General features: G+C 39.3%; 2 protein-coding genes across 12 annotated transcripts; one reads left to right on the forward strand and one right to left on the reverse strand.

Annotated features, from left to right (window-relative positions):
* The first annotated feature begins 819 nt into the window (after positions 1-819).
* LOC135092783 (uncharacterized) lies at positions 820-6,175 on the forward strand. 2 transcript variants are annotated; one of them, XM_063991465.1, is made up of 6 exons: positions 820-1,311; positions 2,671-2,767; positions 3,076-3,246; positions 3,438-3,547; positions 3,776-4,055; positions 5,097-6,175. In XM_063991465.1, the coding sequence occupies exons 3-6, from the start codon at positions 3,196-3,198 to the stop codon at positions 5,097-5,099; spliced, it is 444 nt and encodes a 147-aa protein (XP_063847535.1). In that variant the 5' UTR covers positions 820-1,311; positions 2,671-2,767; positions 3,076-3,195; the 3' UTR covers positions 5,100-6,175. The 2 variants fall into 2 exon arrangements, with proteins under 2 accessions (XP_063847535.1, XP_063847534.1); XM_063991464.1 differs by lacking the exon at positions 5,097-6,175 and having other exon boundaries at positions 3,776-4,492.
* LOC135092785 (uncharacterized) lies at positions 3,836-10,613 on the reverse strand. Of its 10 annotated transcripts, XR_010263065.1 has the most exons (10): positions 9,351-9,510; positions 8,860-8,988; positions 7,527-7,687; positions 7,030-7,164; positions 6,696-6,782; positions 6,044-6,088; positions 5,407-5,550; positions 5,128-5,229; positions 4,638-4,784; positions 3,836-3,971 (listed from the first exon to the last, which is right to left on the reverse strand). XR_010263065.1 is itself a non-coding variant. In XM_063991467.1 (3 exons), exons 1-3 carry the CDS (start codon positions 5,248-5,250, stop codon positions 3,939-3,941), a joined length of 303 nt encoding a protein of 100 aa, XP_063847537.1. In that variant the 5' UTR covers positions 5,251-5,257; the 3' UTR covers positions 3,836-3,938. The 10 variants fall into 10 exon arrangements, 2 of the variants coding, with proteins under 2 accessions (XP_063847537.1, XP_063847538.1); XR_010263061.1 differs by lacking the exons at positions 6,044-6,088; positions 9,351-9,510 and adding an exon at positions 9,964-10,613; XR_010263062.1 differs by lacking the exons at positions 6,044-6,088; positions 9,351-9,510 and adding an exon at positions 9,631-9,748.
* Between the last annotated feature and the right edge of the window lie 2,065 nt (positions 10,614-12,678).

Genomic DNA, 12,678 nt, shown 5'->3' on the forward strand with positions numbered 1-12,678 from the left:
GTTACCTAGCTGTCCTCCAACCTCTACCTACATGACTGCTTCCTCCCTATTACTTACAATTAAATTTAGGATATTATTCCTCCGTGTGGGTTCTAAGATTACCTGTAAAAAAAAAAAAAAATGAACTTCCTCTGCTTCACTGTTACCCACCTTCAGGCTCCAGTCGATATTCCTAATATTAAAATATCCTACCACACATACCTCACTGTACCTCCTTGCTCTATTTTTCTCCTGCCAGAGTAAGAAGTTAATTTCCTTTGTACTGTTCGGTGGCCTGTACACTGATCCCAGCACTACTGACTGTGACCCTTCATTAATATCTATCCATATCGACTCTGTTTTCCTATCTGTTTTAATTATACTGTCAATACAACATTGTAATCTGTCCCTAACGTACAGCGCGACACTTCCTCCTCTCCTGTTATCTTTGTCTTTATAGAATAGTGTATAACCTTCTATCTTAACCTCAGCATTAAATACTTTTTCTGACATATTTAACAAAGTTTCTGTTAAAACAATATCAAAGTTCTCTACACACACAACATTCCTATAAACAAGTCTATTTTATTCAAAATATTTCTATAGTTCGTGTAGTAAACACTAAAGCTATTCCTCACCTTCGCTGAGGTAGTTACCTTCCTAGATTAAACTAATTTATTCTCCATTTCGTCCTTCCTCCTGACTAACGAAAAAAGCGCTCGAGTGCAGGTATCTCCCGCTCGAGTGTTCCAAAACACCCATGCGTGACAAATGCACTCCATCCCTGGCAGAGAGAGGGAGAGAGAGAGAGTGTGTGTGTGTGTGTGTGTGGTGGGGGGATGGAAGGTGGGTAAGGATTAACGGTAGATCACAATCGTACCCATACCTTCCTGACTGACTCGACGTCACACGCAATGCAGCCAATCATAAGAAGGCTTTGTGTCATCGACGAGGAAATCACGTGACATTGTTTACAAACTGTGATACAGCACGAAGCTTTCACACAGCCACCTATCACCAGTCTCCGGTCCTCACTGCACTAGCCATGGCCAGCGAACCTCGCACCAAGAAAACAAGACCTCGCTTCACCGACGCCGAGACATTAATTAGTCTTGGTGGAGATGGAGAAGCGGGATGCGGTGATTATGGGAAAACTGGATGGAAGAATCACATAAAACACGAAGAGCAGAGCTTGACAGGAGGTGATTGCCATTGTAAATTCAGTCAGCCGAGTGTCTAGGACACCGGAAGAACTGAGAAAAAAGTACAGGGACTTAAGTAGTCAAGTGAAGGAGAAGGCAGCAGCAGAACAATGTCTTTCTGCAGGCACTGGTGAGTTCATCGGTTATGCCGATCACATTTTTGTAATCTTAGCATGGTGCGGTTGACAAAGCAGAGGGATGGAATTACTGTGATGTAACCAAACAGCAGGTGTGAAGCCCACCTGTAGGTGAGTTAAGTTATGGCTCATGGTTCCAGCAAGCACACACTAAGATGCTCTTTTACTCTTTCACCAGTCTCAACATTCTTATCGGATAGAGTCCGTCATTCTGAGTAATTTGAAACCATACATACTCAATATAAATTATATAAAATGTTGACAGCTGTTTTTAAATATTCATCACTACCTACCTTACTTTTGGGAAGCAAGGCCAGTTTAGATTTCTTTTGTTAGGTTGTATTATTTTGCTTTTTTTGGATAACTGGTTAGTCTGAATTAGTTGGTTACATTTGGTTGGGTTAGATTTGTTTGGTTAGGTTATCAACGTTAGTTGGCTATATTTGGTTGGGTTAGAATTGTTTGGTTAGGTTAAGTACTTTCTGTTAGGTTGGGTTAGGTAGTGGTGTATGACATCCAGGTGGCAGCCATGGTGAGTGCTTGCTTATTTGTTAGGGCCAATCTATCTTTTTTTGTACAATGTTAATATTTTTTTTGTGTTTTTTGTACATCATTAGTTTCTGGACTGGTGTATCAGGGGCTAAAAAAATAATGCCTAATGATTTTGCAGAGGAAAAAACAAACAAAAAAAAAACAAGCATATTAATTCAAAATGTGCAAAAAAAAAAAAATACCAGAAATAAATAGTTACATCCATAATAGAGAAACTAGTGAATGAGTAGAAAGTTGCCAACTAGTATATGTGCTTATTATTTTATCTTGATCATATTGCATGTAGAATTAAGTTAACTAATTTTTTTAACAATGCTTTGAGTAATATGACAAAATTTCCCAAATGACTTTGTTGCATAATTGGTTATAAAAAAAAAATGTTTCATTGTGCTCACCCTTTGGGACCTGAACAGCTGGAAACATTTTATTTTAAAATATTTGTTTTACATTTTTAAGGGTGAGTTAGGTAAGGTAGATTAGCTAGGTTAGATTGGTGACAGCACTGCTTAAAACCCCTCCAGTTATATAGCAATAGTTTGCTTTTGTATACATGTCGTGATTTAATGTTGGTGCTGTTGTCAAACTTGTACTTGACAACCATAACCAAGAACCTGCTATGCACTGGATTATAAATAGGAGTGTGTACATTACCTGTGGCAGTCATGTCTGAGACAGTGAACACTGCAGCACTTAAAAACTTCAAAATGATCAGTAATACATTGAAGAATTACAGCAGGTGCATTTAGCTTAACATGGGAGCTTCTGACTAGCTGATAATTGCAACTTTCATTTTCATGTAGGTGGGGGACGTACAGAGGAAACCAGCTACATTGATGCAGAGCTGGTAGTCCTACAAATACTGTCTGCCAATGCCGGACAGCAAGGACGCCACCTTCCGTAAGTAAACTAAAATAGGACCAATTGAATTTTAGAAATTACTACCATTTTTAATTGAAATCATAGTAAAGTAATGTAACAACAATTAAATATGGTAAAGCACCAGCTTTTATGGGGCCAGAAGGGCAACAAAGCCACCACTCACCTTCTGGAGTTTAGATATCTGCACACTTAAATATCAGCCCAACAAAACTATGTAATAGACATAAACTTGAATAAGTTGACTCTTCAGTGAAAATAATTGTAAAGAAAAAAATACCAGTTTATTCTTTCATTATAGTAATGTTTTTTTTTTTTTTTTTTTCTAGGAGTGTCTGGCCCCCTGCAAGGCCCACAGCCATCCACCAGTGGTGGTGGTGGAGTCACCTATCATTTGCTGGTGTTGCTTGGGCCTCTGGATCTAGTGGTGCTGTGAGGGGCACCTTGATATGACAGCTTTTGAAGTCATCAATGTTGCAGATGACATCCATCACCCAATGGTGAATAATTATGCTGTTTGTTCCATGTTTACATGTATACATTTTTCCTTCTCCAGTACTGTACTTTTATCACGTGCCATACTTTTCACATGTCTATTTTTATTACAGTCATTTAATATGCTAATTAAATGCAGTACATTTGTAGACAATTTATTCAACTATCATTTGTATATTATTACTTCACCTCCCAGGATCCAGATGACAGGCAGCCACCTGCCATCTGCCTCTCCTTGTCTACCTGCAGCTCCCCAGCCATCATGACCACCAGCTGCTCAGCAAAGAAGGCACACAACTCCTCCAGGTAAGTTTGTTCTTGCTACTTAGGCCTATTTTTTCATGAATACATCTCTCAGGTATTTAAAATACTGATTCCAAAAGTGCATCTTACCACCATCCTGGGTATGCTAGAAAGGTTCAAGGAGCAAGTAAGGAAAATGGACAAAGCAGGGTAAGATGACATGTAATTTGACAAAGCATTTATTTTGCATATTGTAGTAAAAAAAATCATGTTTTCTTAAATCTATTGCAGGTCGTTGCTCAGAGCTTGTGCTCCTTCAAGTCATGGAGACACAGTGGGACATGCAGTGCAGCCTGGACATGCCACTGGCTATGGTGCAGCAGGAACAAGGGGAAGCTCTAAGGCTGAGAGTGCAGGCTTTGCAGCAGATTGCTGCATCACAGCAGCAGGCTCTTCAGCAGATTGCTGCCTCACTCACATCAGCAATCTGTTGAAATGCAGAGAGAAATCTTTCAATCTCTCCCGCAATTTATGGCTCATGCCATGTGGTGGTTCAATGCCAACCATCAAAGTAAGTTATAAGTGAATATGAAAAATTATCTGTTAAATTTCAATATGTCTGACTTACAAAGTAAGTCAGACAATATTGGTGAGGTTAAAGTTTTTTCTGGTGCCCTGGTGGTCAATTTTATATTTGTACATTATAATTTAATAATTTCTTTGTGCTGTGATTCATGATAGTGCTATCTTACTGATATCTACAATGCCTTAGTATTAAAGTACAAAGATAAAGTTAGAGTGTTGTGTGGTTAACTGGGGGCATTTTTATACATATGTTTATTTATCTCTAACTTTCCAGGCCCTAAGCTGTGCTCATACAAGTAGATTTTTTTTTTTTCATCTTGTGCTACCAAAGGCTTTGGTACTTGATATTTTTTATTTTTTTTTCATATAAAAATATGGTATTTAATTATTTTTTATAAAAATATATCTACAGTACTTTTTTAATTAATTTGTATTATTCATACCTAATATTTGCAAGCTGTTTCATTTTGAGATGAAATAAAATGCTGCAGTGATCTCTTTAATCTAGTGATGCATGGAAAAACATTATTTCAGTTACTACATGATTACTAAAACGTGTATCCAATACCTGTCTCTCATGCTTCATTGCTAGTAAAAGTTTTGTATGACCTCCTGCTGCACAACTCTTCCTGGAATACGATGATCTCTGCTGCACAGCAACAGGGTTGGCGTCAGTGTGTGGTATCTCCTCATTCTCAGGAGGTGGTAGCTGTAACTAAATAATTTTTGTGAGGGGCTTAGAGGTCTAGGGGTTGGAAGCTAAACCTTCTATTTCTTTTAAAGTTTATTTCGTATGAGATGAATAGTCTCATAATTTGACATTCAGCATTTTGACACTCCAAGACTAGACCATAAGATAATGGCTTTCAAGACACTGTTGTATGTAAAAACAAATAAATATTTCCATTAAATGTCAGTACATATCAAACAATTTCAAACCGTAACAACAAGAACGTTGTGTGTGTAATGTGTAAGAACAATCATGACTACTCTGCTCAATCTAATGCCCTTCATATTGATATTTCAGTAAACTACCTGACACACTGACAAGTACATACATCAGCAGGAATGGGAATGCCACATTTGATGCAGCGACTGTGCAGAAGTAGGCAAGCATTGATAATTAACACATTTGATAGGCCTATATTGTAGGGTGCCACCTGTGAAAAGTGAGATTTCATACTAAAACAAGATTCCTTAATTATAAAAGTGTATCTATGTAGTATTTCAAATTATTATAACAAGAATGAAATGAGTATAATGGTTTAATAAGTTCAATCACAGGATTTATTCTACATGTTATTGTTTTGGAGAGGAATAGATGTTATTTTCATTACTGGAAGCAACTTTTAAGAATCCCAATTATCTGTTTCACAATGACCCTCATTTGAGCATGGCCCCTGTTGTATTGCTGCTCTGCTGCTGTTGTGGGATTTCTCATTGGCACCATAAGGTAGGGCTCTCGTGAATACCCACATCACCTGCAATATTATGATTCCAATTCAGAATTCTTATAGTAGGCCTGTTTAACACCCATGCAATAGTACTGTATCAAAGTTTTCCTCTGATGGAAATATGAAGCAAATTTTTATTAGTTAACATAACAATGTGAAGAAAGACAATATTACAACCCACAAAAATTCATACATGAGAAGGCAGGTGTAATTTTGTAGGCAGTGAGGTGATGAGTGGTCTGGCAATGAATGAAACTGAATTATTATATATGTAATGCATGGCTCACAAATTGTTGTGCACTGTTATGCTCTTTGTAGATACTTATCAACAAGTAGGAAGTCACCAAACTTCCCTACCTCAAATCACAGTTCCTCCACACAAAACATCATGTGCAGCATTTAGAAGGGAATGTATGAATAGTTAAACATACACAGTAAAGTATATACAAAAGTTTGGCAGAGTTAATCAGCATCTCATGGGAATACGAGTATATCATATCCTGCATATGTCAAGGCTTACCAGATTATGTTTTCTTATGCAGTATCAATAACCATGTGCAAACACCTGTGAAAAGTGAGATTTCATACTACAAGAGAAATCATTACTTATAAAGGTGTATCTACAAAATATATCATAATATTATAACAAGAATGAATTGTTTATAATTGTTTCAAGATTTCAGTGGTAGGTTTTACTCTACATGTTACTGTTTTAGAGAGGGAGAGGTTTTATTTTCATTATCTGAAACAACTCTTCAGCATCCCAATGGTCTGCTCCACAATGACCCTAGTTTGTGCATGACCCCTGTTGTATCTGTGCTCTGTATCAGTGGTGGGATTGCTCAAGGGCACCATGAGATGGGGGTCAATATTATGATCTCAATTCAGAATTTTTATGATTTAGTCATTCAGTGTCCCTGCTTTTCACCCATGAAATGGTAATGTGCCAAAGTTTTCTTCTGATGCAAATATGGATAACATTATTAATAGTTAACATAAGAATGTGAAGGAAAACAATATTACAATCAATAGGAATGCATACATGAGGAAGTACATGTTAGTTTGTAGGCACTGAGGTAATGGGTGGTCTGGCAGTGAATGGTATCAATATATATAATACATGACTCGCAAATATTTATGCACTGTTATGTACTTTTAACATAGATACTCACCAACGAGCAGGAAATCACCAATTTCCTCTCCCTCAAACCGCTGCTTCAGATTACAGTTGCTCCACACAAAAGCATCATGTGTAGCACCTAGAAGGAAATATATGAATAGTCACACATACACATTAAAGTATATACCAATTAAGTTTGGCATAGAGTCAATTACCATTTTATAGGAATACATCATACCTTGCACATGTCAACTGTTCATTTATAACTAATGTCATGGCTTATCACACTATGTTTTTTTATGCATTACCAATAACCATGTGCAGTCACATGAAAATCAATAAAGGTACATGGCACGGTAAACATGTAATGCAATAATACTATATACCTGGGAATCTGGAGCAGTAGCTGAGGATCACTCCATTCACATCACAAACAAGTTTGATGTTCAGGGAGTGATACCTTTTCTGGTTAAATTAGAGGGGCTTGTCCATACCTGGGGCCTTGATGGCAATGTGGGTGCCTGTGCACACAAAAGATTAGATGATCATGTTACACAGTAGCTACATATATCCATCATTAGTATATATATATATATATATATATATATATATATATATATATATATATATATATATATATATATATATATATATATATATATATATATATATATATATATATATATATATATATATATATATATATATATATACCACCCGTGCACTAGATATGCACGCACTATACATAAAATACAAAAAACTTTATTAATGTTTAACAGGAACTTGGGGCAGTGAGATACCTTTCACTCAAATGAAAAATCGATGAAGTGATAGATTCTAACAATAACACTAAATTTAAGACAAAATACATTGTTAATCTTACTATCAATAGCCCCAATAACCCTTGGAAAATTTTTGATCCTGAAGAACTGCTTCTTCTTTGATCAAGATGTGTTGGAGGCATCTTGATTTCCTACACCAACTTATCACTCATCACAGTGCACACACGCTCGAAGACCCTGCTGACGTTTGCTTGCGTTGGTCCTGAAGGCAGATTATAAGCCTTTAGTTTTCATTTTATTTATTTATTTTAAATAAGATATAGGCAGATTATAAGCCTTTAGTTTTCATTTTATTTATTTATTTTAAATAAAATATATCTTTCTGCTGTTGGCAAAAAAAGTCATCAACAAGAATTTAATGATCCTTCTACATTAGCCACTATTCTTTCAATCACTGCAACCATATTCATACACATATTACATCTGCTGTCAAAATCTTTTGCTGGCAGTATAGTAAATTAAGTTATTCTCAGGACAGTGTTAGAAACATGTCAGAAATAAACCTAACAGGTCTCTAAATATGTGTGCACATGAATAATAATGGGGTGGGTGAGGAAGGGACAGTCTCAGGGATACTTGACGACAGGTTTGGTAAGGTTAGGTTTTGTAAGATTAGCAACTCTTGGACTCACATTTGGTTACTAACCACACCTGACTTACCGTTAACTATGCCAGGGGCTGCACTTCCCTCATCCCTCCTTATTAATAATGCACTCACATACTTTGACACTAGGAACTAATCTTGACATGTTCCTAACACTGGATTACAACTTTATGGCATGGCATGTAGTGAGTTGACTTTATTGCTTTTTATTTATCCTTGAAAGTCACCCACACTTAAATGTTATTCACCACACTGAACATCAGTTTATTCACCTTCAAAAGTTATTTATGGGATATTGTGCAATTTGTCAAAAAAAAAAAGAAAGTGGTAATTGTCTTAGAGTCCTCTACTGGCCTTATTACATGTCTATTATCTTACATTCTTTCACATATACCTCTTGATAAACCTAAAACATATAGTGTAAGGTGGGGGAGAAGTGCCCCGTCCTTCAGGGGTGTTCCAGAGGTAATACTAACTTATATTTGTGTCCTTAGAGGTGGGTTTAGCCCCGGCGGTTACGTTAAGTTTGGTAATGTTTCATATAAAAGTGTACGATGACTAACCTAACCTCTGGTAACCTCTTGTTGCCTTCGCCCACCCACTAGCCTCCCTGAAGGGCATGGGCACTTCTTCCTCATCATAAATTTACGTTTTATGTGTATCTAAAGGTATATGCGAAGACTAAGAGAATAGACAGGAAAAGTGCTCCCCGACAATTACCAAAACAGCCAGCCACTGTGCTAATGCATGCAGTACCAATATCATCTTACCTGCAGTGTCTCCAATGACGCTTTGGGAGGACCCACTGGCAAACAACCTCAGGGCCAGCAAAACCTGGGTGTGGGTTGTTAATGCCTGGCTACGCCTTGTGCTCCTCTCCAGTTAGGGCTGCATCTCCTCTAGTGGTTTAAAAAAAAAAAAATAAATAAATAAATAAATAAAATGAAAATAAGGGGGGGAGGGCTGCATAATAATTTCAGATTAAAATATAATGTTAAAAATAAAATTATAGTACTTAATTATTTTGTATTTAATTATCCACCAATACCAATGGTACAACAGTCAAGTCAGGGATTTCAGGTCTCTGGAAAGGTAGCGTAGCTTGGCTTGGGGAGGTGGGGCAGGAGGGAAAACTGGTACTATTGGCGATGTGTTGTTAGCTTAATAGTTACTTAACAATAAAGTCCATTCGCGACTTGTCTGCTTTTACTTGTTACAAAATTACTTATCACAGCTTCATTAAAGTTCTTGATTCCGTTACCATTGCGCTTTCAAATGATGGCATTGCTAAAACAGTCTTTCAGTTGTCATAGTGTTACGCAGGAAAGATTTAATCCTTTTCATAGTTGAAAAACATCTTTCTGCTTCCGTTGTTGTCACTGGAGTTGTTATGAGAATTTTCAATAACTTGACAGTTTCTGAAAATTATGACTGTAAATTATTATATTGTGCACGCCCCTTTTCCGGCCTTCAGACGCCTTCAAGTACACACAACTGCAGCAGCCCAAAGTGGTCAGCGCACACAACAGGAAACCACTAACGTTGTCGAGGTTGGGCCCGATGGGCTATAGTGGGGGCGAGGGACGTACACGCGGCACCTGTCTGGACTCAGCTTAGAGGTGGAAAGGGACAACAAAACACAGGCTCACTAGCACTCCTGTCTTTATAGCCCACACAGAGCAGTACCACAGGGCACAAGATACTTTCGCACTACAGCCAGTCCGGGTCGCTCTGCAAAGCGTCTCTATCTCTGGATAGCGCGTTTCACCTCACAGAACAGCTGCAGGCGCACAAAACGCCACATCACAACTCGTATACAGCGTCACTCAGGTAGCGTTAAGTACTCACTGTCTTGTCTGCCGGGGCACACTAACCTCACACCATGCCTCGGGGCGCAATCACGTCGTTGCAGCGGCAGGCTGCAACGACGTGTCGTAGCACTTCTTCTCTTGGTCTGGCGTCTCTCTCTCTCTCTCTCTCTCTCTCTCTGGTGTCCTCTTCTCTATCTCTCTGGTCTCTCTCTCGGTTTAGCGTCGCAGTGTGGCGGATGCAGGGAACGGGCGCTTTCTTCTCTCTTGAATGAATTGGGAGGGGGGGGGATAGAAAAGGTGGGTGGTAAGAGAAGAACGGAGGGGAAAGCAGGGAAAGGAAGTACAGTAGTTGATAAAAGTAGACGGGCTGTCTATTACAATTCTCTCTTGGGAGTGTGTGCGTGTTGACTGTCACCTTGAAAAGTCAAGGTAACGTGGGCCTTGATGAATAGAACCGGCCCACAGCTGTTTTTTCTCATTTGTATGACCCAAGTGATGGATGGCAGTGACTCCCCACTCAGCGGAGTCTCATTTACCCGCTTAAGCAGTGTATGAGATATACCGAGGAGCAGTGTGGGTCTCATGGTCCATTTGTCTGGATGGGCAAAGAAAATGAAAAAAAAAGTAAATAAATAAATAAATAAAAAAAAAAAAATAACGTGATGGTGGGAAGAGTCACCAAGCGCATCAGTGTGTTGGCTGGTGTATCGGATAATGTGTGGTGCGTTGCCGGACGCTCTGTTCAGAAGGTTTTCAGTTCCTGGACAGTCTTCTATGTAGTGTGAGAGTGGTGTAATAGTTTGTGCGTTGCAGTGTGTGCAGACTTGGGGTGAAAGATCTTGTAGCTCTGAGAGGCATTTAAACCCGAGTCTAAGTTTGTGCATGCGTGTTCTAATGTGTCTTGGTAATATCTGTTCAGGGAATGGGGTGTTGTTTGTGGCGATGATGTATCAGTTTGCGCTTGGTGATCCTTTCGTGGCTTCCGTCTGGAGTTTTGTCCTGTTCCTATGTAGTGCTATTTGTTTCATGGTGGTTTTGATTGCTGTTCTGCTTTTTTGCATGTGTGTTGTGACTGTGGGGAGCTTCAGAGCGTCCTTAACGATAGCGTCAACCTTGTTGTTTCCTTGAAGCCCTGCATGACTTGGAATCCAATTGAAGTGTATGTGTCTGTTCTGTAACTGCATTCGTGTGGCTATAGCGTGTATGGGTGTACTTATGTATATGTTGTCGTTTGGTGTGTGCTGAGTACTTGCAGGGAGCTCAAGGAATCAGTGTGGATGATCACATCCTCTTGTTTGTTTTCTGAATGAGCTAGGGCCTGTTGGATTGCTACTAATTCCGCCTGCAAGATAGATGAGCCATCCGGCAGACGGAAGTGAACTGCTTCAGTCTGATGTGTGATGGCAGCTGCTGCTCTTTGCGTCGTTGGATCTACTGAGCCGTCCGTAAAGTAGACTTTTGCTCCTTCATTCTGCACAGTTGATAGGGCCTGTTGTGTTTCGTTTGCAAGTTGGTGTGTACTGAGCTATGTCTTTTTTGTGCTGAGTTTTGTTATTGTTATTTCCCAAGGTTTGTTGAGCCATGGTGGTGGTGGAACAAAGTTGCGGTGAGGATGATCTGTGTGGTGGTGGAGGAATACATCTTGGGCTTTGAAAGATCGAATGCAGCTTGCCGCTCTTCTGATTCATTTTTTGTCTGTGAATAGCTCGGGGTCTTGTCTCAAGGTCTGCTGGAGTTTCTGAAGTAGTGTGGTGTTAGATGAGCTGGTTGCGTGTTTGTGAAGGAGGGGTATGTAGAGGGAGTGTAATATGTTATATATGGTGGGCAATCTGCATTCGGCTTGTAAGATTGAGATTTTTGTCTAGTTGAGGGGCCCCGAGTATTATCCGTTGTCCTTTGTTCTGTACTTTTTGCACCGTGTCTTTATGTCTTGATTTGGCTGTGGTCAGTACCGGGGCTGCGTAATCGATTAGCGATCTGATAGCTTGTAGGTAATACAAAGTAAGCACTCGCGCATTTGCTCATCTTTCCAGGTTTGATAGGGATCTCATAGTCCTGATTCTGTGTTCTAGGTGTTTTTTGAGGGAGGCCGTGTGAGTATTGAATTTTAGGTATTTGTCTATCCAAATGCCGAGGTATTGGTGGCTGTATGTCCATTGTAGAGGATTGTCATGGAGATATATATAGTGGTGTCTCTGGGGAAATGCTGCCAAAGGAGATGGATCTCGTTTTGTTTAGGTTTATTTTGAGTCCTGAGGACTGGTATTTTTTAAAGACTGCATTCAGTGTCCATTGGGCATTTCGGATGTGTCTGTTTACATGTGTAATTATTGCAAAATCGTCAGCATAGCAGAGGATATGCGACCCAGCTGGAAGTGTGAGTGTGACGAGGTGTTGAATAAAAAGGACTTAAAATGCTGCCCAATCTCTTGGGACCGCCACAGTCCCTTTTATAGCGTTGACAACTTCGTGATTGGCCGGCGTGTTTCTGTTCTTCGGGCCAATCACAGTGTTTCCCGTCTCCAGTCTCAACCCTAATACCAGTTCACTCCTTACTGAATTCAGCGCTGCCAACGCCCATCTTCACTACTCGCGACACAGTGCTACCAACGTCATCCCCATCATCACCAACGTCAGTGAAGCGAAATCTCTCTTTACACTGCATAATAATTACATCACACACCTCCTTTGCAGCTGTTGTTCTACCTGTCTCAGGCAGATTCTCTTTATCACACTCATCACATGTAACTCTTATCCTTTGAACTGTAGAATTGAAAG

This window comes from Scylla paramamosain, chromosome 41 (genome assembly GCF_035594125.1).
Source record: "Scylla paramamosain isolate STU-SP2022 chromosome 41, ASM3559412v1, whole genome shotgun sequence".
NCBI classification, from domain to species: domain Eukaryota; kingdom Metazoa; phylum Arthropoda; class Malacostraca; order Decapoda; family Portunidae; genus Scylla; species Scylla paramamosain.